Source organism: Pseudophryne corroboree, chromosome 6, assembly GCF_028390025.1.
Source record: "Pseudophryne corroboree isolate aPseCor3 chromosome 6, aPseCor3.hap2, whole genome shotgun sequence".
Lineage (NCBI taxonomy): Eukaryota > Metazoa > Chordata > Amphibia > Anura > Myobatrachidae > Pseudophryne > Pseudophryne corroboree.
Genome location: NC_086449.1, coordinates 87,517,364 through 87,544,201, shown reverse-complemented (window position 1 = coordinate 87,544,201; position 26,838 = coordinate 87,517,364). Strand labels below are relative to the sequence as shown.

Genomic DNA, 26,838 nt, shown 5'->3' with positions numbered 1-26,838 from the left:
AATCATTTGCCACCACCACCAACACCTTTACCCTCAAAGAACCCATTGTAGTGACATCTACTCCTATTACAGGTTGAGTATCCCTTATCCAAAATGCTTGGGACCAGAGGTATTTTGGATATGGGATTTTTCCGTATTTTGGAATAATTGCATACCATAATGAGATATCAAGGTGATGGGACCTAAAGCTAAGCACAGAATGCATTTATGTTTCATATACACCTTGGGGGTAATTCCAAGTTGATCGCAGCAGGAAATTTTTTAGCAGTTGGGCAAAACCATGTGCACTGCAGGGGGGGCAGATATAACATGTGCAGATAGTTAGATTTGGGTGGGTTATTTTGTTTCTGTGCAGGGTAAATACTGGCTGCTTTATTTTTACACTGCAATTTAGATTGCAGATTGAACTCACCACACCCAAATCTAACTCTCTCTGCACATGTTATATCTGCCCCCCCTGCAGTGCACATGGTTTTGCCCAACTGCTAAAAATTTTCCTGCTGCGATCAACTTGGAATTACCCCCCTTATACACACAGCCTGAAGGACATTTTAGCCAATATATTTTTTATAACTTTGTGCATTAAACAGTGTGTTTACATTCACACAATTCATTTGTTTCATATACACCTTATACACACAGCCTGAAGGTCATTTAATACAATATTTTTAATAACTTTGTATATTAAACAAAATTTGTGTACATTGAGCCATCAGAAAACAAAAATTTCACTATCTCACTCAAAAAAAGTCCGTATTTCGGAATATTTGGATATGGGATACTCAACCTGTAGTACATAACATGCAGCTGAGATTTCCCCAATCAGAGTTAATTAGGAGAAAACAGTCAAGTAAGTGACTCTGCTGAAACGGCATCCATTGTCAAATCTCCATTTACGGAATAAAATTCTACCTAGATGCAGCAACCTCATATAATATATATAGAAACACTATGCATAGGACTTATTAATGCTGTGGATGTGTATACAGTAGTTTTGTCAGCCTATCGAAGATATTTTTTTGTTTGTCATTGTAAAGCAATACACCCAATGCAGGAAATGTTAAATGTTTAATTGTTGTGCAATCATCTTATCACTCTACTTGTGTCGGGTACCGCGTGGAGCTGCTGGAGGCTGGGTTTTTAATACGTCAAACACCATTTGACAAACCACATTGCTGCTACAAAGAAATTTTGTATTTTTATAGACTATCCTCAGTGCCTGTCTCAACCCAATTTAAAAACAAAAACCATGGGATTTGGAAAAACCATTAACTCCAGCTTCCGTGATCTGTTCTTTTTCAATGTCGTTTTTTTTTTTTTGCCCCCTTCTCCGCACAGATATGAGCCGCTAGAACAAATGGTACTAGTGTAGAATGAATCTTATAATAAATTAATTTGTGCTACTGTGTGTGTTTGTCTCTGTAGCTATCAGTTAAGGAAATAAAGTTGGGAGGCAGCTAACATTTGCCATTTTATTTTCCTTTATGAAACAGCCTATTAAATAGTTTGGTCACCCAACCAAACACTGTTGAATAATTGATACAAACATAACTTTCTATGTGACTCACTTGCCAAGCAAATATAATAAAGGAGTGAAATTTTGCAGAAAACAATATTTTATCTTACAACAAAACCTCCCTCCAATTCATTTCTGTACAACTGGGTTATTTTGGCAGATAAGTTTTCAAAACCTGTAAAAAAAAAAAAAAAAAAGCACCCAAAAACTCCAAAACAAGTCTACAATATGTTGAGATCGTAATTTAGCACGTGTGTGTCCCATAAGGGTACATTTACTAATACCCATTTTTAACACTGCCACAATAACCTGCGATTATTGCCAGAACTGCCCAGGTCGCAGCTCAGTGGAATAGGGGCCCTGAAAAATAACCCAGGTCCAGTTACCCCGGAAACCAACCTTGGTAAGGCTGGAGTAGAACAGTGACGTGCGGTGGGGTTGAGGCAGAGACTTTCCTGCCACACTAACGTTTGTGGCAACGTTTTGACTGTATAAATTATATGGCAAATACAAAGAATGTGTTTGAAATATCTTCTTTGCATTATTCTAATAATTTTTATAGCCAAAACTCTGGAGTAAAAAGTCTATGGCACTGCCTCACCTGCTTATATTTTCCGCACATCTCTGATTAACACTAACCAAATTTCCAGGGGTTTATACTGCTGCACCTGTGTATAATGCCCAGATGTACCCTTTGGCTCATATATTGCATGTAAATCTGGCTCTGGTGCTAGCCAGTGGCTCCTAAGCCATTTAGCTCACCGCATGTCCCTGGAGTAGAAATCGGATGACAAGGGTTATGAGACCAGGGTCCCGTTAAAGCCCTATGGAGAGCTGGCTTAGCGGTGCTTGGAGAGGATGATATCTCCAAGCGCCAGCAAAAGAAAGACCTGCCACTAACCTGGGTTCAGCCTGTGGTGTTAACAGGGTTTTCAGACCGCTGTGAGACAGCTTGAAACCAGTGTTCAATTACCCAGATTTGGGTTTTAGGTGGAAGATGGGTATAAAGTGTCTAAAATTAAAAAGTAGAGATGTTGCCCATAGCAACCAATCCTTCTGTTTATCATTTTCTAGAATGCAAGAGTGACATGGTAGCTAGAATCTGATAGGTTGCTGTGGGCAACACCACTTTTTATTTTTAGAAGCATTAGTAAATATGACAGAAGCTCTCAAACGCAGTCCTCAAGGCACCCCTATGGTCTTAAGTTTATCCATGCTTGGGCACAGATTACTTAATTAGCACCTCAGTCAATTTGATTTAACCATCTGTACAGAGCCATGGCTATACCTAAAACCTGGACCCTTGTAGTGCCTTGAGGACCACATTTGAGAACCTCTGCAATAAGCTGTTAATGCCTCTGGGTTGGTTCCTTAGGGCAGTGGTTCCTAAACTCAGGTCTTTGGGCACCACAAAAGCCAAAGTTTTAGGTATATCCCTGCTTGTGCACAGATGGTATAATTAAACTGACCTGAGGTACTAATTAAGTCACTTGTGCCTAAGCATGGCTAGCCTTAAAACGCGGACTGTTGAGGACCAGGTTTGGGAAACACTGCGTGAGGACTTTTATATGAAGGTCTGTTACCCAGCAAGTGGGATACAGAGAAGCTTTAGATCAGGGCTGGCCAAACCAGTCCTCAAGATCTACCAACAGTACACATTTTCCAGACCACCTAGCTGGTGCACAGGTGTAGTCATTACTAATTAAGATGTGCTGCATTCATTCCTAACTGACAATTCTACAGATCTCCAGGAGGCCTGGAAAACATGAACTGTTGGTAGATCTCGAGGACCGGTCTGGCCAGCCCTGCTTTAGATTAAAATTAGAAAAAAACATTGGAGAAAGGGTAAAACAAGGAAACCCTAAAACCAGACGTAGGACCGTATTAAATTGAAGTGGCAACTGCCGTCTAGTCAGGAAAACTGCAGTTTTCCGACTTTTCTTAGGTCTAATCATGATTCGACCTATTCAATGGGGCCGCGGATCCACGTGTTTTGTCGGATTTGCGGCCAAATCAGACAGGTTTTTGGTCCCGTTTTCGACAATGTCAATCCGACTTTAAAAAAAGTCGGATTGACATTGTCGAAAATGGCTAATACCTGTTGGATTTGGCCTCAAATTGCATACTAAACTGTCGGATCCTTTCGATTAGAAAGGATCAGACATCAATTGAATACACCTGGTAGTCTTATGGTGTGTACACACGATAAGATTTTCTTACGATTTTGGCTATATAGTCAAAATCGTAAGGAAAGTTAGTGCAGATCACAAAGTGAAAGTCACCTTGCGATCCCGATGCGCGGTCAGCCTCGCAAGCCTAGATAGACTGTGCAGGCAAGTCATTTTGATTATCTATAGAAGAGATAGTCAAAATTGACACTTAGCCAAAATCACACATAGTCAGTATTGCAAGCATACTCATTATGTGCTTGCGATGGCGACCTAGCCCCTGTCGCATAGTGAGAATCGGGCATATCACGAATCTCACCGTGTGTATGGGCCTTTACTAAGCTACAGGTTCTAGCATCCACAGCCATACGTGCCCAAGGCTGCCTCCTCCACATAATATGTGCAGAAACAAGCTTCATTCTTCCCTTCCCGGCAGCAGTTGATTAGAGTATAAAATATTTGCATATTTACCAAATCTTGCATAAATAATTGTCTGCTTTATTAAGATGCTTTAAAGAATGTTTACAGTGACAGTTAATTATACAGAGATATTATGTAGGACCTAAGAATGGAAGCACAAGATCTCAACCTATTAAATTTACATTTTTTTAAACCTTTTTCTACAAATTTTGAGGCAAAGGAAACTAAACTGGGATAAGGGACACTTTATATTATATACACACAGTATATATATTGTTTCAGACTAGATTAAGACATGGGAAGATGTATTAGAACACATAATAGGGAAAGGTCCCAGGCCATATTAATTTTTCATTTTTGTTCTATTCAATAGTGTTGTTTGTTTTCTTATTTACATAATTAGGTCTATATATGCAGTGGTAAAACAATGAGGTTTGCAAGTCAATAATAAAGTATAAAGAGAAGAGAACTGGGCACAAGGGCTTGGCATACAAATAAATAGACCTTGGGTAAAAGATTTTTATTAAGAATAAAGAAACTCCCTAATTTTAACCATCTTTTACATCAAATATAAATTTGAGTTAGTTCATACAAGCACTTTTCACCCTCTGATTCTCAGAATATACCAGATCTACTGTAGAGAAACCACGCTGATTATAGACATTGGGCCTTTGTGGTTTTTCGGTTAATTAATAGTTGACTTTTTTGTGGTCTGCTGGTGGGAATGGAGTCTTCGGGACTTATCTCAAGCCAGTAAAGGGATGTGAGAGAGCCTGGAGTTCACCACTTTTTATCTTCTCAATCAAAATAGAATCTGAAATGCCAAACATATATGTATATATCTATAAAATAAAAATAAAACACTTTTCTTGTAGTTTTATGTTAACTGCATTTTACTGATCCCAACAGGGCATGGGCTGCACCACAAAGGCAGCCCTAGATAATGTTCTATTTTGGAGTGCTCACTAATAAAATGAGAACATTTCATACTGTATCTCCACACCTACGGCCAGGAAGTCCAGCTGCGGAGACAAGACCTGACCTCTTCACCAGATGAACCTTGGAAGGCATCGATAATCATTACATTACAGGGGCAATAACATTGCAGCTTATTACGAAAGATCCCAGTAGCTACAATATCAGCCATTTGTTGTGTTAAAGCAGAATAACCCTACAGATAAGTCTAGGAACAAAGTGTTCATGTGATTAGGAAAGAGTACAGCTGCCTTCTGTAGGAAGTTGGTTTAAATCCTCGGGCAGGTTTGAAGCTTTTCAGTATCACATGCATACAGGAGCATGGGCCCAAGTTTTCAAGCAGCTTTTCAAATCCTTTGTTTGAGATGTTTGCTGTAGAAGTGTCCTGTGGCCCATTCCTGCATGATGCTTGACTAGTATGATGAACAAGCCAAGTCCATGGAGTAGCCCCAAGTGTAAGGCCATGGATCCATGCGGTAAGGAAAGATCTGGTCACCAGAACTGTGACTTAGCTGGAGCTGTTGGAGGAGGTCGCCTGTATGGGGGAAAAAAAAAAAAAAAAAGTATATAACCAGAGATGGAGAAGACTCCAATATCATATTCTCTCATGGAAAGGTTATATCAGGAATTTATGAGTCAAATCTAAAAATAGTCATTACCTTGGTTGTATTTAATATGTTGGACATGATGGAAACGGCCCCCACCAACATTGCCATTTACACTAAAACCACAGTAACCCTTCATGTACTTACAACTTCGCAACTACGCAAAGATATTAACCTCTGCATCTTCCCTATTACCCCCTTCAGACAAACTAGAATTACTACTCCACTTTCTAACAAGCTGCTTTATTCGGAATTAATAGAAACAGATTTGTCTAAGGCAGGCATTCCCAACCACGGTCCTCAAGGCACACTAACAGTGCAGGTTTTAGTGATATCCAGGCTTCAGCACAGGTGACTTAATTAGTAGCTCAGTTATTCAGATGTAACCATGTGTGCTGCAGCCTGGAGATCACTAAAACCTGTACTGTTGGTGTGCCTTGAGGACCGTGGTTGGGAATGCTTGGTCTAAGGTATGGTCACGTACATATCAAGCTTGGGCTCCTAATATAGCAGAAACAGAGTCATCGGATTACATCCTTAAATATTATCCCAATACGCCAAGATATTTATATTGTTGTACCTTAATGGAAACACACATTTAGGAGGACATTTACTAAGTGATAAGAGTGGAGAAGTTGCCCATGAAAACCAATCAGCACTGAAGTAACATCTATAATTTGCATACTATAAAATGATACAGAGCTGCTGATTGCCCCATCAACCAATTTCTCCACTGGCTCACTTCTCTGCTCTTATCACTGCTTAGTAAATGTCCCCCTAAGTTAATCAACAGAGCATATATTTCACCTATAGAGAAAAATCACTTTGTAACTGAGGAAGTGGGGAAATGTCCAAAATGCAAACAACCTGGAGCTACTCTATTTGTTTTTGGGAATGTAGAAAAGGAGCACGATTTTGGAATAAAGTTTTGGGTCTTATAAGAGACATCACCAAATTACGGCTTCCATTTCATGTTGTACCTATTCTTCCCCACCTAAAAGGAGCATTCACTACCTGACCTGCTTCCATTTCCTATAAAAATCTTAACAGTGGCAAAGAAAGCCCGGTTAGGAAAGTGGACAAAACCAAGTGTCCCATATCTATCCAATGTTCAAAGTGATTTGTTAGACATCCTTTATTTTGAAAGACATTCAGTTTTTCCTGATATAGAAACTGGGGTGAATTTGTTTTACAAGAGATGGGAAGTTTAAATCAGACACCTTGATGACGCATTACAAACTGATATTATGAAAGTGTTTGAAAACACAACAAAAGTATACACACTAGTTGTTGAATAACTGAAGTTATCTCCTGTAAAAGGGCCTGATAATAACATTAAGGTATGATATTTTAAGGCACTAGGTGAACTTATATTATTACCTACTTTATCCAAGATAGAACAAAGACATGATACACGAAACAGCAGGTTTATTAACATATCTGTTTATTATGAGGATTAACATGTCTAGTCAGACGGAATTCCCACCCTCTCATCCTGTTCTCCCCTTATCTTTTTTTTATTTTTTTTTATTTCTTGGTACATCATGTGCAGATATTAGCACCATTTTCTACTGAACGGTCGATGGCATTCTATCACAAAATATGACAATTTAATCTTGATTGAATTTACAGATCATACTTTTTAGTCTTTATAAGGGGCTGATTTTCTTAACTTAAAATCTAGTTATGATCCGGATGTCTTTATTGATGTACATGTTTGCTATTGCATTCTTTTCTTGAACTACATGTATTACCGTATGTATCGGGTGTGGTTCATCAAATCGACAGTGTCTAGGTCGACAATGTTTAGGTCGACCACTATAGGTCGACAGTCACTAGGTCGACATGGATGGAAGGTCGACAGGGTTTCTAGGTCGACAGGTCTGAAGGTCGACAAGGATTTTTTTTTTGTGTCGTTTTCTTCGTAGAGTGACCGGGATCCCAAATTAGTGCACCGCGTTCGCTCGCCATGCTTCGGGCATGGTGCCATCGCTTCGCTCGGCACACTTTACCGTTCCAATTGTAGTCCACGTGGATCGTTAAGTATGAAAAAATTCAAAAAAAGAAAAAATAATTGAAAAACTCATGTCGACCTTTAGACCTGTCGACCTAGCACATGTCAACCTAGAAACCCTGTCGACCTTCCATCCATGTCGACCTAGTGACTGTCGACCTATAGTGGTCGACCTAAACATTGTCGACCTAGACACTGTCGATCTTCAGACCGGATCCCGTATGTATCTTGTGTTAAAAGTTAATAAAAAGAAGTTTAAAAAAAAAACAAAACCCAGTCGCCGATTAGTGTTTTTATCGGTCTGCCACACATTCATAATAAAACTGCTCCGCCCACTCCAACACACAAATATATAAATTAGATAAGGGTTCTTCATGGAACAATTTGTAATCTCATGGAATACACAGCCAGATAGTGAGGTACCTGCAAACTATGGGTACTTGTAAACCTATTTTAGGAGCCTCCTCAAATAACATTTTGGTCAGCTGATGGTTAGTATTGGTGCAGTTGTATTAAAATGAAATATTTTCTTGCTCGGCCGAGGCCATAAACCCTTATTGTCACACTCTGGTTCCTTCAAAGCTCCCTAGACAACTGCTTTCCCTAACTTGGCTGTGACACATACTGGGGGCATTAAGTCTTATTTATATGTGAGAGGCTTGGAGCTACTGTGTGCTTGTCACTGGGACTACTTAAGCCAGTAATGCTGGCTGATTGACCAGGAAAAAGCATCTTGTGCAAAGGTTTTCCTATATAGGGTGGTCTGATACAGGCATGCTCCAGTCCTGCCTGTAGTGCTCCATGCCCTCGGGTATATGGAGAATCTGATAGATGCCGAGTCCAGGCCTGCCTACAGCACCCTACGGACTCTGATATTTGCTGGATCTCATAGATGCATGGTGCAGGCAGTGGTGAATTCCCATTAGGCACGTGCCTACAGGCTGCACTTGGATGCTTGTGTTTGTACTGCCAACCCAGAATGTACCAGTAATTGCAAAATATTTCCACTATACTGTACCATATGCCATCTTGAATGGAGTGTAAATGGGTAGGACATGCACATACTGCACCCGTGAGCTGCCCTACTTAGTAATATGTATACAGTACATAATAAAAAAAAAAAAATTATGTCAGTTTTTTTTTTTATTATTCTATTTAATTGGCTACTATCAAATGAGGTCTTATTACCAATCAATTAAAATAATAAACTTAGGCAAGGGGGGGACTGCCATTACTGTTGTACCTAGGGGCACCCTCACCCCTAAAGTTGCCCCTGCCTGTAGCAACCCATGCATTCAGGTAGGGTTTGGTATGGATGACCGGCGGACGGCATCCCACCCGCCAGAATGCCGGCAGCGTGGCTAGCGCTTAGAGTCCTCTTGCGGGCCTTCTGCGCTTGACACAGGATCTATTCCCACTCTATGGGTGTCATGGACACCCACGAGTGGGAACAGCCCTGTTGCGCTGGGATCCCGGCTGGTGGCACTGTCGGGATTCCAGCGTCGGTATCCTGACAGCTGGTAAATTAAACGCATCCCCCTCAGGTATATGGGGATTCTGATACATGAACAGTCCAGGTTTGCCTGTAGCACTCTATGCACTCAGGTATATGGGTATTCTGACAGATCAGTAGTTACCAAACTCAGTCCTCAAGGACCCCCAAAAGTTCACATTTCCCAGGTCTCCTCCCAGAATCACAAGTGAAATCATTAGCTCCACCTGTGGATCTTTTAAAATGTATCGGTGAGTAATGAATACACCTGTGCACCTGCTAGGTGACCTGGAAATCATGAACTGTTGGGTGTCCTTGAGGACCAAGTTTGGGAACTACTGTGATAGATGCAGAGTCCAGGCTTGCCTATAGCACCTGATACTCTCAGGTACGAGGTGTGTGCAATAAGTTTCTGGATGCTTAAAAAATATATTTACAAAGTGAACATTAAAAATTTTTTCAAAGATTTCACCAGAGCAGTCTATGCAAAGACTTGGTGAAGCAGCTGGACCAGTCTGAGCATGTATATCTTCTACATGCTACACTTCAGCTTTTGGTGACCAAAAACAAATTCCATGCATTTTGCGCTTGATTATCTCCCAGACAGAGTTTGAGCAACTACCATCAAACCTGACCAGCATGTTGCAGCACCAAGTCACTCGAGCCTCCATTTCTGCTCTCGAGTCAGCTGATGGTGCACCCAGTGTGAAGAAACCTTGCTCAGGCCAAGCTTTTCATGGAGTTTCCAGCAGATGGATCCCGCTGAGATGCTTATCTCCTCACCTTTGTGTCTACCTCAACTATGGCCCATATGGCAGAAATATTCTTGGTGATGGCAGATGTAGGTCGGTCACAGCACTTCTCGTCTTCCATGAACAGTCTCCTGGGCGGAAATTCTGCAAACTATTCAAACACAGTGGTTCAGGATGGTGCTTCCTCCACACAAGCAGCTTGCAGTTGATCAAAATTTTCCTGCTGTCAAAGGCCATTCTTGTAGTCATAGAAGATCATGGCTCTCCGGTGGCCTCTGCCAAGTGCCATAACAAGTTCATTAAGGAAGTGAACATGCCGACTTCTTCGGCGTGCAAAGCTGCTTATATATGGTTCCGTGCCTTGACATTTCCCAAGAACTTTGGCGATTCCAGTAAACAACCAGTCAGACTGTGTCTAGTTTACCTATGCACTGCACAGCCGGAAACTAATTGCACAACCCACGTATATGCTGGTACTTTAGGATCTACTGGATCTAATAGATGCACAGTCCAGGCCTGCCTGTAGCACCCAATGCACTGCGGCATATGCTGTATCTCAGGAATATGCTGTATCCTTCATATCTAATTACATACATCCCTTCTGTACAGTCCACACATTTTCCTTTATTCAATCTGACCTCCTCCTGCCACATGGTCAATATTGCTGTGTGACTATCATACAGCTCATCAAGAAACTCTGCAATCTGGCTGGACCATTATGTAATAGCTAGCATCTATCCTTGTGTATCAATAGCAATGCCTATTCCCTATAGATTGTAAACTTGCAAGCATAGCTTTCCTACCTCTATCCTTGTCTATTATAACCCAATTTTGTTTTACCACTGTTGTTTTCAATTGTAAAGCGCAACAGAATATGCAGCGCTATGTAAGAAACTGTTAATAATTAATAACAGATAGATGCACAGTCCAGGACGGCCTGTAGCGCTCCATTTAAAGGACATTTGTAGCCTGCTTTCTGTATACTGAAACAAACTCACAATAGTACTTCTGTACTTGCAGAACATTTGATAGATATACATATACAATCGTTCCCAATGTTTACCCAGCAGGGTCATACATAAGGAGACCAGCACACCACCAAGTAGAAAAATGAAAAAAACATTTAATATTTAAGCAGCATTATCAGGCCTTTTGAAAAGTTATTGGTACTCATCAAAGTTCGCTGAAAAGAGTCCATAATACATCATATCAGCCATCCCTACGGCCCGTTTCGGTTGTTACACCTTCATCATGGGGTCAGCATGATGAAGGTGTAACAACCGAAACGGGCCGTAGGGATGGCTGATATGATGTATTATGGACTCGTTTCAGCGAACTTTGATGAGTACCAATAACTTTTTTCAAAAGGCCTGATAATGCTGCTTAAAATAAGAATTTACTTACCGATAATTCTATTTCTCATAGTCCGTAGTGGATGCTGGGGACTCCGAAAGGACCATGGGGAATAGCGGCTCCGCAGGAGACTGGGCACATCTAAAGAAAGCTTTAGGACTACCTGGTGTGCACTGGCTCCTCCCCCTATGACCCTCCTCCAAGCCTCAGTTAGGATACTGTGCCCAGACGAGCGTACACAATAAGGAAGGATTTTGAATCCCGGGTAAGACTCATACCAGCCACACCAATCACACCGTACAACTTGTGATCTGAATCCAGTTAACAGCATGATAACAGAAGGAGCCTCTGAAAAGATGGCTCACAACAACAAAAAACCCGATTTTTGTAACCATAACTATGTACAAGTAATGCAGACAATCCGCACTTGGGATGGGCGCCCAGCATCCACTACGGACTATGAGAAATAGAATTATCGGTAAGTAAATTCTTATTTTCTCTGACGTCCTAGTGGATGCTGGGGACTCCGAAAGGACCATGGGGATTATACCAAAGCTCCCAAACGGGCGGGAGAGTGCGGATGACTCTGCAGCACCGAATGAGAGAACTCCAGGTCCTCCTCAGCCAGGGTATCAAATTTGTAGAATTTAGCAAACGTGTTTGCCCCTGACCAAATAGCAGCTCGGCAAAGTTGTAAAGCCGAGACCCCTCGGGCAGCCGCCCAAGATGAGCCCACTTTCCGTGTGGAATGGGCTTTTACAGATTTTGGCTGTGGCAGGCCTGCCACAGAATGTGCAAGCTGAATTGTACTACAAATCCAACGAGCAATCGTCTGCTTAGAAGCAGGAGCACCCAGCTTGTTGGGTGCATACAGGATAAACAGCGAGTCAGATTTTCTGACTCCAGCCGTCCTGGAAACATATATTTTCAGGGCCCTGACTACGTCCAGCAACTTGGAATCCTCCAAGTCCCTAGTAGCCGCAGGCACCACAAATAGGTTGGTTCAGGTGAAACGCTGAAACCACCTTAGGGAGAAACTGAGGACGAGTCCTCAATTTCGACCTGTCCGAATGGAACATCAGATAAGGGCTTTTTCAGGATAAAGCCGCCAATTCTGACACGCGCCTGGCCCAGGCCAGGGCCAACAGCATGACCACTTTCCATGTGAGATATTTTAACTCCACAGATTTAAGTGGTTCAAACCAATGTGACTTTTGGAACCCAAAACTACATTGAGATCCCAAAGTGCCACTGGAGGCACAAAAGGAGGCTGTATATGCAGTACCCCTTTTACAAACGTCTGAACTTCAGGGACTGAAGCTAGCTCTTTTTGGAAGAAAATTGACAGGGCCGAAATTTGAACCTTAATGGACCCCAATTTCAGGCCCATAGACACTCCTGTTTGCAGGAAATGTAGGAATCGACCTAGTTGAATTTCCACCGTCGGGCCTTACTGGCCTCGCACCACGCAACATATTTTCGCCAATTGCGGTGATAATGTTTTTGCGGTAACATCCTTCCTGGCTTTGATCAGGATAGTGATGACTTCATCCGGAATGCCTTTTTTCCTTCAGGATCCGGCGTTCAACCGCCATGCCGTCAAACGCAGCCGCGGTAAGTCTTGGAACAGACAGGGTCCTTGCTGGAGCAGGTCCCTTCTTAGAGGTAGAGGCCACGGATCCTCCGTGAGCATCTCTTGAAGTTCCGGTTACCAAATCCTTCTTGGCCAATCCGGAGCCACAAATATAGTGCTTACTCCTCTCCATCTTATCAATCTCAGTACCTTGGGTATGAGAGGCAGAGGAGGGAACACATACCCTGACTGGTACACCCACGGTGTTACCAGAGCGTCTACAGCTATTGCCTGAGGGTCCCTGGACCTGGCGCAATACCTGTCGAGTTTTTCCCAACGGTTTATAATCATGTGGAAGACTTCTGGGTGAAGTCCCCACACTCTCCCGGGTGGAGGTCGTGCTGAGGAAGTCTGCTTCCCAGTTGTCCACTCCCGGAATGAATACTGCTGACAGTGCTATCACATGATCTTCCGCCCAGCGAAGAATCCTTGCAGCTTCTGCCATTGCCCTCCTGCTTCTTGTGCCACCCTGTTTATGTGGGTGACTGCCGTGATGTTGTCCGACTGGATCAACACCGGCTGACCTTGAAGCAGAGGTCTTGCTAAGCTTAGAGCATTGTAAATGTCCCTTAGCTTCAGGATATTTATGAAGTGATGTCTCCAGGCTTGACCATAAGTCCTGGATATTCCTTCCCTGTGTGACTGCTCCCCAGCCTCGCAGGCTGGCATCCGTGGTTACCAGGACCCCGTCCTGAATGCCGAATCTGCGGCCCTCTAGAAGATGAGCACTCTGCAACCACCACAGGAGGGACACCCTTGTCCTTGGTGACAGGGTTATCCGCTGATGCATCTGAAGATGCGACCCGGACCATTTGTCCAGCAGGTCCCACTGGAAAGTTCTTGCGTGGAATCTGCCGAATGGGATTGCTTCGTAGGAAGCCACCATTTTACCCAGAACCCTTGTGCATTGATGCACTGAGACTTGGCTCGGTTTTTAGGAGGTTCCTGACTAGCTCGGATAACTCCCTGTCTTTCTCCTCCGGGAGAAACACCTTTTTCTGGACTGTGTCCAGGATCATCCCTAGGAACAGAAGACAAGTCGTCGGAACCAGCTGCGATTTTGGAATATTGAGAATCCAACCGTGCTGCAGCAACACTACCTGAGATAGTGCTACACCGACCTCCAACTGTTCCCTGGATCTTACCCTTATCAGGGAATTGTCCAAGTAAGGGATAACTAAAATTCCCTTCCTTTGAAGGAATATCATCATTTCGGCCATTACCTTGGTAAAGACCCGGGGTGCCGTGGACCATCCATACGGCAGCGTCTGAACTGATAGTGACAGTTCTGTATCATAAACCTGAGGTACCCTTGGTGAGAAGGGTAAATTTTAACATGAAGGTAAGCATCCTTGATGGCCCGAGACATCATGTAGTCCCCTTCTTCCAGGTTCGCAATCACTGCTCTGAGTGACTCAATCTTGAATTTGAACCTCTGTATGTAAGTGTTCAAAGATTTTAGATTTAGAATCGGTCTCACCGAGCCGTCCGGCTTCGGTACCACAACAGTGTGGAATAATACCCCGTTCCCTGTTGCAGGAGGGGTATCTTGATTATCACCTGCTGGGAATACAGCTTGTGAATGGCTTCCAAAACTGTCTCCCTGTCAGAAGGAGACATCGGTAAAGCCGACTTTAGGAAACGGCGAGGGGGAGACGTCTCAAATTCTAATTTGTACCCCTGAGATATCACCTGAAGGATCCAGGGGTCTACTTGCGAGTGAGCCCACTGCGCGCTGAAATTCATTGAGACGGGCCCCCCACCGTGCCTGATTCTGCTTGTAAAGCCCCAGCGTATACTGAGGGCTTGGCAGAGGCGGGAGAGGGTTTCTGTTCCTGGGAACTGGCTGATTTCTGCAGCATTTTTCCTCTCCCTCTGTCACGGGGCAGAAATGAGGAACTTTTGGCCGCTTATCCACGAAAAGACTGCGCCTGATAATACGGCGTCTTCTCATGTTGAGAGGCGACCTGGGGTACAAACGTGGAATTCCCAGCTGTTGCCGTGGCCACCAGGTCTGAAAGACCGACCCCAAATAACTCCTCCCCTTAATAAGGCAATACTTCGAAATGCCGTTTGGAATACGCATCACCTGACCACTGACGTGTCCATAACCCTCTACTGGTAGAAATGGACAACGCACTTAGACTTGATGCCAGTCGGCAAATATTCCGCTGTGCATCACGCATATATAGAAATGCATCTTTCAAATGCTCTATAGGCAAAAATATACTGTCCCTATCTAGGGTATCAATATTTTCAGTCAGGGAATCCGACCACGCCAACCCAGCACTGCACATCCAGGCTGAGGCGATTGCTGGTCGCAGTATAACACCAGTATGTGTGTAAATACATTTTAGGATATCCTCCTGCTTTCTATCAGCAGGATCCTTAAGGGCGGCCATCTCAGGAGAGGATAGAGCCCCTACAAGCGTGTGAGCGCTTTATCCACCCTAGGGGGTGTTTCCCAACGCACCCTAACCTCTGGCGGGAAAGGATATAATGCCAATAACATTTTAGAAATTATCAGTTGTTATCGGGGGAAACCCACGCATCATCACACACCTCATTTAATTTCTCAGATTCAGGAAAAATAAGAATTTACTTACCGATAATTCTATTTCTCGTAGTCCGTAGTGGATGCTGGGGACTCCGTCAGGACCATGGGGATTAGCGGCTCCGCAGGAGACAGGGCACAAAAATAAAGCTTTAGGATCAGGTGGTGTGCACTGGCTCCTCCCCCTATGACCCTCCTCCAAGCCTCAGTTAGGATACTGTGCCCGGACGAGCGTACACAATAAGGAAGGATCTTGAATCCCGGGTAAGACTCATACCAGCCACACCAATCACACCGTACAACTTGTGATCTGAACCCAGTTAACAGTATGACAAAACGTAGGAGCCTCTGAACAGACGGCTCACAACAATAACAACCCGATTTTTTTGTAACAATAACTATGTACAAGTATTGCAGACAATCCGCACTTGGGATGGGCGCCCAGCATCCAATACGGACTACGAGAAATAGAATTATCGGTAAGTAAATTCTTATTTTCTCTAACGTCCTAAGTGGATGCTGGGGACTCCGTCAGGACCATGGGGATTATACCAAAGCTCCCAAACGGGCGGGAGAGTGCGGATGACCCTGCAGCACCGAATGAGAGACTCCATGTCCTCCTCAGCCAGGGTATCAAATTTGTAGAATTTAGCAAACGTGTTTGCCCCTGACCAAGTAAATGCTCAGCAAAGTTGTAAAGCCGAGACCCCTCAGGCAGTCGCCCAAGATGAGCCCACTTCCTTGTGGAATGGGCTTTTTCTGATTTTGTCTGTGGCAAGCCTGCCACAGAATGAGCAAGCTGAATTGTACTACAAATCCAGCGAGCAATCGTCTGTTTAGAAGCAGGAGCACCCATCTTGTATGGTGCATACAGGCTAAACAGCGAGTCAGATTTTCTGACTCCAGTCGTCCTGGAAACATATATTTTCAGGGCCCTGACAACGTCAAGTAACTTGGAGTCCTCCAAGTCCCTAGTAGCCGCAGGTACCACAATAGGTTGGTTCATGTGAAAAACAGAAAACACCTTAAGGAGAAATTGAGGACGAGTCCTCAATTCTGCCCTGTCAGAATGAAAAATTAAGTAAGGGCTTTTATATGATAAGCCGCCCATTCTGACACACGCCTGGCTGAAGCCAGGGCTAATAAAATATTTCACATGGAAGGTGAAGATTCTAAGTCCACAGTGGTGAGTGGATCAAACCAATGTGACTTTAGGAAACTCAAAACAACATTGAGATCCCAAGGTGCCACTGGGGGCACAAAAGGAGGCTGTATATGCAGTACCCCTTTTACAAACGTCTGAACTTCAGGCACTGAAGCCAGTTCTTTCTGGAATAAATTTGACAGGGTCGAAATTTGAACCTTAATGGACCCTAATTTTAGGCCCATAGACAGTCCTGTTTTCAGGAAATGTAGGAAACGACCCAGTTGGAATTCCTCTGTAGGGACCTTCTTGGCCTCACACCACGCAACATATTTTTGCCAATTGCGGTGAAAATGTTTTGCGGTTACATCCTTCCTGGCTTCGACCAGGGTAGGGATGACTTCATCTGGAATGCCCTTTCAGGATCCGGCGTTCAACTGCCATGCCGTCAAACGCAGCCGCGGTAAGTCTTGGAACAGACAAGGCCCCTGCTGGAGCAGGTCCTTTCTTAAAGGTAGAGGCCACGGTTCTTCCGTGAGAATCTCTTGAAATTCCGGGTACCAAGTCCTTCTTGACCCATCCGGAACCACGAGTATCGTTCTTACTCATCTCCTTGATTCTCAGTACTTTTGGTATGAGATGCATAGGAGGGAACACATACCATGACTGGTACACCCACAGTGTTACCAGAGCGTCCACCGCTATTGCCTGAGGGTCCCTTGACCTGGCGCAATATCTGTCTAGTTTTTTGTTCAGGCGGGACGCCATCATGTCCACCTTTGGTTTTTCCCAACGGTTTACAATCATGTGGAAGACTTCCCGCTGAAGTCCCCACTCTCCCGGGTGGAGGTTATGCTGAGGAAGTCTGCTTCCCAGTTTTCCACTCCCGGAATTAACACTGCTGAGAGTGTTATCACATGATTTTTCGCCCAGCGAAGAATCCTTGCAGTTTCTGCCATTTCCCTCCTGCTTCTTGTGCCGCCCTGTTTTCGTGGGCGACTGCCGTGATGTTGTCCCACTGGATCAATACCGGCTGACCTTGAAGCAGAGGTCTTGCTAAGCTTAGAGCCTTGTAAATTGGCCTTAGCTCCAGTATATTTATGTGGAGAGAAGTCTCCAGACTTGATCACACTCCCTGGAAATTTTTTCCTTGTGTGACTGCTCCCCAGCCACTCAGGCTGGCATCCGTGGTCACCAGGACCCAGTCCTGAATGCCGAATCTGCGGCCCTTTCATAGATGAGCACTCTGCAGCCACCGCAGAAGAAACACCCTTGTCCTTGGAGACAGGGTTATCCGCTGATGCATCTGAAGATGCGATCCGGACCATTTTCCCAGCAGATCCCACTGAAAGGTTCTTGCGTGAAATCTACCGAATGGGATCGCTTTGTAAGAAACCACCATTTTTCACAGGACCCTTTGTGCAATGATGCACTGATACTTTTCCTGGTTTTAGGAGGTTCCTGACTAGCTCGGATAACTCCCTGGCTTTCTTCTCCGGGAGAAAACATCCTTTTCTGGACTGTGTCCAGAATCATCCCTAGGAACATTAGACGTGTTGTCGGAAAAAGCTGCGATTTTGGAATATTTAGAATCCACTCGTGCTGTCGTAGAACTACTTGAGATAGTGCTACTCCGACCGCCAACTGTTCTCTGGACCTTGCCCTTATCAGGAAAGCGTCCATATTTCTTTTAGGAAGAATCATTATTTCGGCCATTACCTTGGTAAAGACCCGGGGTGCCGTGGACAATCCAAACGGCAGCGTCTGAACTGATAGTGACAGTTCTGTACCACGAACCTGAGATACCCTTGGTGAGAAAGGCAAAATTTGGACTTGTAGGTAAGCGTCCCTGATATCCAGTGACACCATATCGTCCTGGTTCGCTATCACTGCTCTGAGTGACTCCATCTTGATTTGAACCCTTGTATGTAATTGTTCAAATCTTTTAGATCTCACCGAGCCGTTTGGCTTCAGTACCACAATATAGTGTGGAATAATACCCCTTCCCTTGTTGTAGGAGGGGTACTTTGATTATCACGTGCTGGGAATACAGCCTGTGAATTTTTTTCCAATACTGCCTCCCTGTCGGAGGGAGACGTTGGTAAAGCAGACTTCAGGAACTTGTGAGGGGAAGACGTCTCGAATTTCCAATGTACACCTGGGATACTACGTGTAGGATCCAGGAGTCCACTTGCGAGTGAGCCCACTGCGTGCTGAAACTCTTGAGATGACCCCCCACCGCACCTGAGTCCGCTTGTATGGCCCCAGCGTCATGCTGCGGACTTGGCAGAAGCTGTGGAGGACTTCTGTTCCTGGGAATGAGCTGCCTGCTGCAGTCTTCTTCCCTTTCCTCTAACCCTGGGCAGATATGACTGGCCTTTTGCCCGCCTGCCTTTATGGGTACGAAAGGACTGAGACTGAAAAGACTGTGTCCTTTTCTGCTGAGATGTGACTTGGGGTAATAAAAGTGGATTTTCCAGCTGTTGCCATGGCCACCAGGTCCGATGGACCGCCCCTTTATACGGCAATACTTCCATGTGCCGTCTGTAATCTGCATCACCTGACCACTGTCGTGTCTATAAACATCGTCTGGCAGATATGGACATCACATCTACTCTTGATGCCAGAATGCAAATATCCCTCTGCGCATCTCGCATATATAGAAATGCATCCTTAAAATGCTCTATAGTCAATAAAATATTGTTCCTGTCAAGGGTATCAATATTTTCAGTCAGGAAATCCGACCAAGCCCCCCCAGGGCTGCACATCCAGGCTGAGGCGATTGCTGGTCGTAGTATAACACCAGTATGTGTGTATATACTTCTTAGGATATTTTTCAGCTTCCTATCAGCTGGCTCCTTGAGGGCGGCCGTATCTGGAGACGGTAACGCCACTTGTTTTTATAAGCGTGTGAGCGCCTTATCCACCCTAAGGTGTGTTTCCCAACTCGCCCTCACTTCTGGCGGGAAAAGGTATACCTCCAATAATTTTCCATCGGAGGAAACCCACGTATCATCACACACTTTAATTTATCTGATTCAGGAAAAACTACAAGTAGATTATTCCCACCCTACCCTTATATGTGGTACTTGTGGTACTTGTAGTATCAGAAATATGTAACACCTCCTTCATTGCCCTTAACATGTAACGTGTGGCCCTAAAGGAAAATACGTTTGTTTCTTCACCGTCGACACTGAAGTCAGTGTCCGTGTCTGTGTCGACCAACTGAGGTAAATGGGCGTTTTTACAAGCCCCTGACGGTGTCTGAGACGCCTGGACAGGTACTAATTTGTTTGCCGGCCGTCTCATGTCGTCAACCGACCTTGCATCGTGTTGACATTATCACGTAATTCCTAAATAAGCCATCCATTCCGGTGTCGACTCCCTAGAGAGTGACATCACCCATACAGGCAATTTGCTCCGCCTCCTCACCAACATCGTCCTCCTACATGTCGACACACACGTACCGACACACAGCACACACACAGGGAATGCTCTGATAGAGGACAGGACCCCACTAGCCCTTTGGGGAGACAGAGGGAGAGTTTGCCAGCACACACCAAAAACGCTATAATTATACAGGGACAACCCCTTATACAAGTGTTTTCCCTTATAGCATTTTCACATATGTAATCATATCGCCAAATAAGTGCCCCCCCTCTCTGTTTTAACCCTGTTTCTGTAGTGCAGTGCAGGGGAGAGCCTGGGAGCCTTCCTCTCAGCAGAGCTGAGCAGGAAAATGGCGCCGTGTGCTGAGGAGAATAGGCCCCGCCCCCTAAAACGGCGGGCTCTTCTCCCGGAGTTTGTGAGATCTGGCAGGGGTTAAATACATCCATATAGCCTCAAGGGCTATATGTGATGTATTTTAGCCATAAAAAAGGTATAATACATTGCTGCCCAGAGTGCCCCCCCCCCAGCGCCCTGCACCCTCAGTGACCGCTGGTATGAAGTGTGCTGACAACAATGGCGCACAGCTGCAGTGCTGTGCGCTACCTTATGAAGACTGAAAGTCTTCTGCCGCCTGTTTCTGGACCTCTGGACCTCTTCAACTTCGGCATCTGCAAGGGGGGTCGGCGGCGCGGCTCCGGGACGAACCCCAGGGTGAGACCTGTGTTCCGACTCCCTCTGGAGCTAATGGTGTCCAGTAGCCTAAGAATCCAATCCATCCTGCACGCAGGTGAGTTGAAATTCTCTCCCCTAAGTCCCTCGATGCAGTGAGCCTGTTGCCAGCAGGACTCACTGAAAATAAAAAACCTAAAAAACTTTTTCTAAGCAGCTCTTTAGGAGAGCCACCTAGATTGCACCCTGCTCGGACGGGCACAAAAACCTAACTGAGGCTTGGAGGAGGGTCATAGGGGGAGGAGCCAGTGCACACCACCTGATCCTAAAGCTTTATTTTTGTGCCCTGTCTCCTGCGGAGCCGCTAATCCCCATGGTCCTGACGGAGTCCCCAGCATCCACTTAGGACGTTAGAGAAACTACAGGTAGTTTTTCCTCACCGAACATAATACCCCTTTTTGGTGGTACTCGTATTATCAGAAATGTGTAAAACATTTTTCATTGCCTCAATCATGTAACGTGTGGCCCTACTGGAAGTCACATTTGTCTCTTCACCGTCGACACTGGAGTCAGTATCCGTGTCGGCGTCTATATCTGCCATCTGAGGTAACGGGCGCTTTATAGCCCCTGACGGCCTATGAGACATCTGGACAGGCACAAGCTGAGTAGCCGGCTGTCTCATGTCAACCACTGTCTTTTATACAGAGCTGACACTGTCACGTAATTTCTTCCAACAGTTCATCCACTCAGGTGTCGACCCCCTAGGGGGTGACATCACTATTACAGGCAATCTGCTCCGTCTCCACATCATTTTTCTCCTCATACATGTCGACACAAAAGTACCGACATACAGCACACACACAGGGAATGCTCTGATAGAGGACAGGACCCCACTAGCCCTTTGGGGAGACAGAGGGAGAGTTTGCCAGCACACACCAGAGCGCTATATATATACAGGGATAACCTTATATAAGTGTTTTTCCCCTTATAGCTGCTGTATAGTTAATAATGCGCCTAATTTGTGCCCCCCTCTCTTTTTTAACCCTTTCTGTAGTGTAGTGACTGCAGGGGAGAGCCAGGGAGCTTCCCTCCAACGGAGCTGTGAGGGAAAATGGCGCCAGTGTGCTGAGGAGATAGGCTCCGCCCCTTTATCGGCTGCCTTATCTCCCGTTTTTTTATGTATTTTGGCAGGGGTTAAATGCATCCATATAGCCCAGGAGCTATATGTGATGCATTTTTTGCCATCCAAGGTGTTTATTATTGCGTCTCAGGGCGCCCCCCCCAGCGCCCTGCACCCTCAGTGACCGGAGTGTGAAGTGTGCTGAGAGCAATGGCGCACAGCTGCAGTGCTGTGCGCTACCTTGTTGAAGACAGGACGTCTTCTGCCGCCGATTTTCCGGACCTCTTCTGCCTTCTGGCTCTGTAAGGGGGCCGGCGGCGCGGCTCTGGGACCCATCCAAGCTGGGCCTGTGATCGTCCCTCTGGAGCTAATGTCCAGTAGCCTAAGAAGCCCAATCCACTCTGCACGCAGGTGAGTTCGCTTCTTCTCCCCTTAGTCCCTCGATGCAGTGAGCCTGTTGCCAGCAGGTCTCACTGAAAATAAAAAACCTAAACTAAAACTTTCGCTAAGAAGCTCAGGAGAGCCCCTAGTGTGCACCCTTCTCGTTCGGGCACAGAGATCTAACTGAGGCTTGGAGGAGGGTCATGGGGGGAGGAGCCAGTGCACACCAGATAGTCCTAAAGCTTTCTTTAGATGTGCCCAGTCTCCTGCGGAGCCGCTATTCCCCATGGTCCTTTCGGAGTCCCCAGCATCCACTAGGACGTTAGAGAAATATTAAATGTTTTTTTCATTTTTCTACTTGGTGGTGTGCTGGTCTCCTTATGTATGACCCTGCTGGGTAAACATTGGGAACGATTGTATTACTAGGAATTGACACGGCACCCCTGGATCTCATTTAAGTGTGTGCGCTTCATTTCTGGACTTTACATATAGATATACATATAGAATGTAGGACAAAACCTTATCATAAACGTGCATATCTGTAAGTCTCAGTGCTATACACTTCATATAAGCCTCCCTAATAATTTAGTTTCTCTTCAATACCCCAGCATCAGAATTTTCTACCTTACAGAGTAATAAGTACTGTGAATCTTTGCAAGGGACTCTGAAAAAATAAACAATAATAATAATAATAAATATATTATATATATATATATATATATATATATATATATATATATATATATATATACACACACATATACATAAACACATATACACAGTATATATATATATATATATATATACACACACACATACATACACAGTATATATATATATATATACACACACATACACACAGTATATATATATATATATATATATATATATATACACACACACACTGTATATATATATATATATATATATATATATATATATATATATACACACACACACACATACACAGTATATATATATATATATATATATATATATATATATACACACATATACACACACACACACACACACACACATATACACAGTATATATATATATATATATATATATACACACATACTTTTTTTTTTTTTTCATTGTGTACAATTGTAAAGCGCAACGGAATTTGCTGTGCTATATAAGAAACTGTTTATATTATATACAATGCCTTGCTAAAGTATTCACCCCCCTTGGCTTTTTACCTATTTTGTTACATTAAAAAAATATGAAATTACAGGTTGTAATCTACATGTTATGTGATGGATCTGCACAAAATAGTCTAAGTTGGTGAAGTGAAATGAGAAATTTATATAAAAAATACTTTTTTAAAAATAAAAATCTGAAAATTGGCATGTGCATATGTATTCACCCCCTTTGATATGAAGCCCCTCAAAAGTTCTGGTGCAACCAATTACCTTCAGAAGTCACATAATTAGTTAAATGAAGTCCACCTGTTTGCAATCTAAGTGTCACATGATCTGTCAGTATAAACACACCTGTTTGAAAGGCCCCAGAGGCTGCACCACCACTAAGCAAGAGGCATCACACAATGAAGACCAAGGAGCTCTCCAAACAAATCACGGACAAAGTTGTTGAGAAGTACAAGTCAGGGTTGGGTTATAAAAAAAAATATATCCAAATCTTTGATGATCCCTCGGAGCACCATCAAATCCATCATCTTCAAATGAAAAGAACATGGTGCCACAACAAACTTGCCAAGAGAGGTCCGGCCACCAAAACTCACAGACCGGGTAAGGAGGGCCTTAATCAGAAAGACAGCACAGAGACCAAAGGTAACCATGAAGGAGCTGCAGAGTTCCACAGCAGAGAGTGGTGTATCTGCGCATGTGACCACAATAAGTCGTACACTCCATAGAGCTGGGCTTTATGGTAAAGTTGCCAGAAAAAAGCCATTACTTAAGTGTTAAAAATAAGAAGGCATGTTTTGAGTTTGCCAAAAGGCATGTGGACGACTCCCCAAATGTATGGAGAAAGGTGCTCTGGTCAGATGAGACTAAAATTTCACTTTTCGCCCACCAAAGAAAACACTATGTCTGGCGTAAACCCAGCACATCCCATCACCCCAAGAACACTATCCCCACAGTGAAACATGGTGGTGGCAGAATCATGCTGTTGGGATGTTTTTCAGCAGCAGGGACCGGGAAACTGTTTCAAGTCGACGGAAAGATGGATGGTGCTAAATACAGGGATATTCTTGAGCAAAACCTGTTTCAGTCTGCCTGTGATTTGAGACTGGGACAGATGTTCACCTTCCAGCAGGACAATGACCCGAAGCATACTGCTAAAGCAACACTCGAGTGGCTTAAGGGGAAACATTTAACTGTGTTGGAATGGCCTAGTCAAAGCCCAGATCTCAATCCAATTGAGAATCTGTGGTCAGACTTGAAGATTGCTGTTCACAAGTGGAAACCGTGCAACATGAAGGAGCTGGAGCAGTTTTGCCTTGGCATGGGCAAAAATCACAGTGGCAAGCTCAGAGAGACTTATACAAAGCGACTGCAACAGGGTAGACACACCAGGAGGGGTACAACAAATGATTGATGGCCTAGCTAGGCTTGAGAAATGGTCAAGAACATGGCAACTACAGTTTAATGCTAAAAAAAAGCAAAATCATGCACTTGGGTCTCAAAAACCCAAAGGCTAAATATAGTATAAAGGGTACTATAATGGAAACTACTGAGGAGGAAAGGGATTTAGGAGTCACTATTTCAAGTGACTTAAAGGCAGGAAAGCAATGCAACAAAGCAATGAGAAAGGCAAGTCAGATGCTTGGTTGCATAGGGAGAGGAATCAGTAGCAGGAAAAAAGAAGTAATAATGCCACTGTATAGGTTATTGGTACGGCCTCATCTGATTATCTAAAGGATAAAAAGGGGCAGACTAGATGGGCCAAGTGGTTCTTATATGCCGTCAAATTCTATGTTTCTATGACTTGCAGCTGTAATTGCCGCAAAAGGTGGCTCTACAAAGTACTGACTTTAGGGGGAGGGAGAGGGGGGGGGGGGGGGGCGGGGGCATAGTTATGCACACTTAAGTTTCTCTGACGTCCTAGTGGATGCTGGGAACTCCGTAAGGACCATGGGGAATAGCGGCTCCGCAGGAGACTGGGCACAACTAAAGAAAGCTTTAGGTCACCTGGTGTGCACTGGCTCCTCCCACTATGACCCTCCTCCAAGCCTCTTTTAGATTTTGTGCCCGGCCGAGGTTGGATGCACACTAGGGGCTCTCCTGAGCTTCTAGAAAGAAAGTATAGAATTAGGTTTTTTATTTTCAGTGAGACCTGCTGGCAACAGGCTCACTGCAGCGAGGGACTAAGGGGAGAAGAAGCGAACCTGCCTGCTTGCAGCCAGCTTGGGCTTCTTAGGCTACTGGACACCATTAGCTCCAGAAGGATCGACCGCAGGCCCAGCCTTGGTGTTCGGTCCCGGAGCCGCGCCGCCGTCCCCCTTACAGAGCCAGAAGCAAGAAGAGGTCCGGAAAATCGGCGGCAGAAAACATCAGTCTTCACCAAGGTAGCGCACAGCACTGCAGCTGTGCGCCATTGCTCCTCATACACACTTCACACTCCGGTCACTGAGGGTGCAGGGCGCTTGGGGGGGGCGCCCTGAGCAGCAATAAAAACACCTTGGCTGGCAAAAATACCACAATATATAGCCCCAGAGGCTATATATGTGGTAAATACCCCTGCCAGAATCCAGAAAAAAGCGGGAGAAAAGTCCGCGAAAAAGGGGCGGAGCTATCTCCCTCAGACACACTGGCGCCATTTTCTCTTCACAGTGCAGCTGGAAGAAAGCTCCCCAGGCTCTCCCCTGTAGTTTTCAGGCTCAAAGGGTTAAAAAGAGAGGGGGGGGGGAACTAAATTTAGGCGCAATATTATATATACAAGCAGCTATTGGGGAAATTTCACTCAGTTATAGTGTTAATCCCCACATTATATAGCGCTCTGGTGTGTGCTGGCATACTCTCTCTCTGTCTCCCCAAAGGGCTTTGTGGGGTCCTGTCCTCAGTCAGAGCATTCCCGGTGTGTGTGCGGTGTGTCGGTACAGCTGTGTCGACATGTTTAATGAGGCTTATATGGTGACGGAGCAGATGCCGATAAATGTGATGTCGCCCCCTGTGGGGCCGACACCAGAGTGGATGGTTAGGTGAAAGGTATTAACCGACAGTGTCAACTCTTTACATAAAAGGGTGGATGACGTAACAGCTGTGGGACAGCCGGCTTCTCAGTCCGCGCCTGCCCAGGCGTCTCAAAGGCCATCAGGGGCTCAAAAACGCCCGCTCACTCAGATGGCAGACACAGATGTCGACACGGAGTCTGACTCCAGTGTCGACAAGGTTGAGACATATACACAATCCACTAGGAACATCCGTGACTTGATCCCGGCAATAAAAAATGTGTTACACATTTCTGACATTAACCCAAGTACCACTAAAAAAGGGTTTTATGTTTGGGGGAAAAAAGCAGGCAGTGTTTTGTTCCCCCATCAGATGAATGAATGAAGTGTGTGAAAAGCGTGGGTTCCCCCCGATAAGAAACTGGTAATTTCTAAAAAAGTTACTGATGGCGTACCCTTTCCCGCCAGAGGATAAGTTACGCTGGGAGATATCCCCTAGGGTGGATAAGGCGCT

At 44.7% G+C, this 26,838-nt stretch overlaps 1 protein-coding gene across 1 annotated transcript in view; it reads right to left on the bottom strand.

Moving 5' to 3' along the window:
* Positions 1-4,609: 4,609 nt before the first annotated feature.
* The window catches only part of DNM2 (dynamin 2), a 184,674-nt gene continuing 162,445 nt past the window's right edge, over positions 4,610-26,838 (bottom strand). The window contains exon 22 of the mRNA XM_063931419.1: positions 4,610-5,614. Within this exon, the coding sequence (XP_063787489.1) occupies positions 5,572-5,614 (43 nt within the window). The 3' untranslated portion in view covers positions 4,610-5,571. The remainder of the gene's footprint in view (positions 5,615-26,838) is intronic.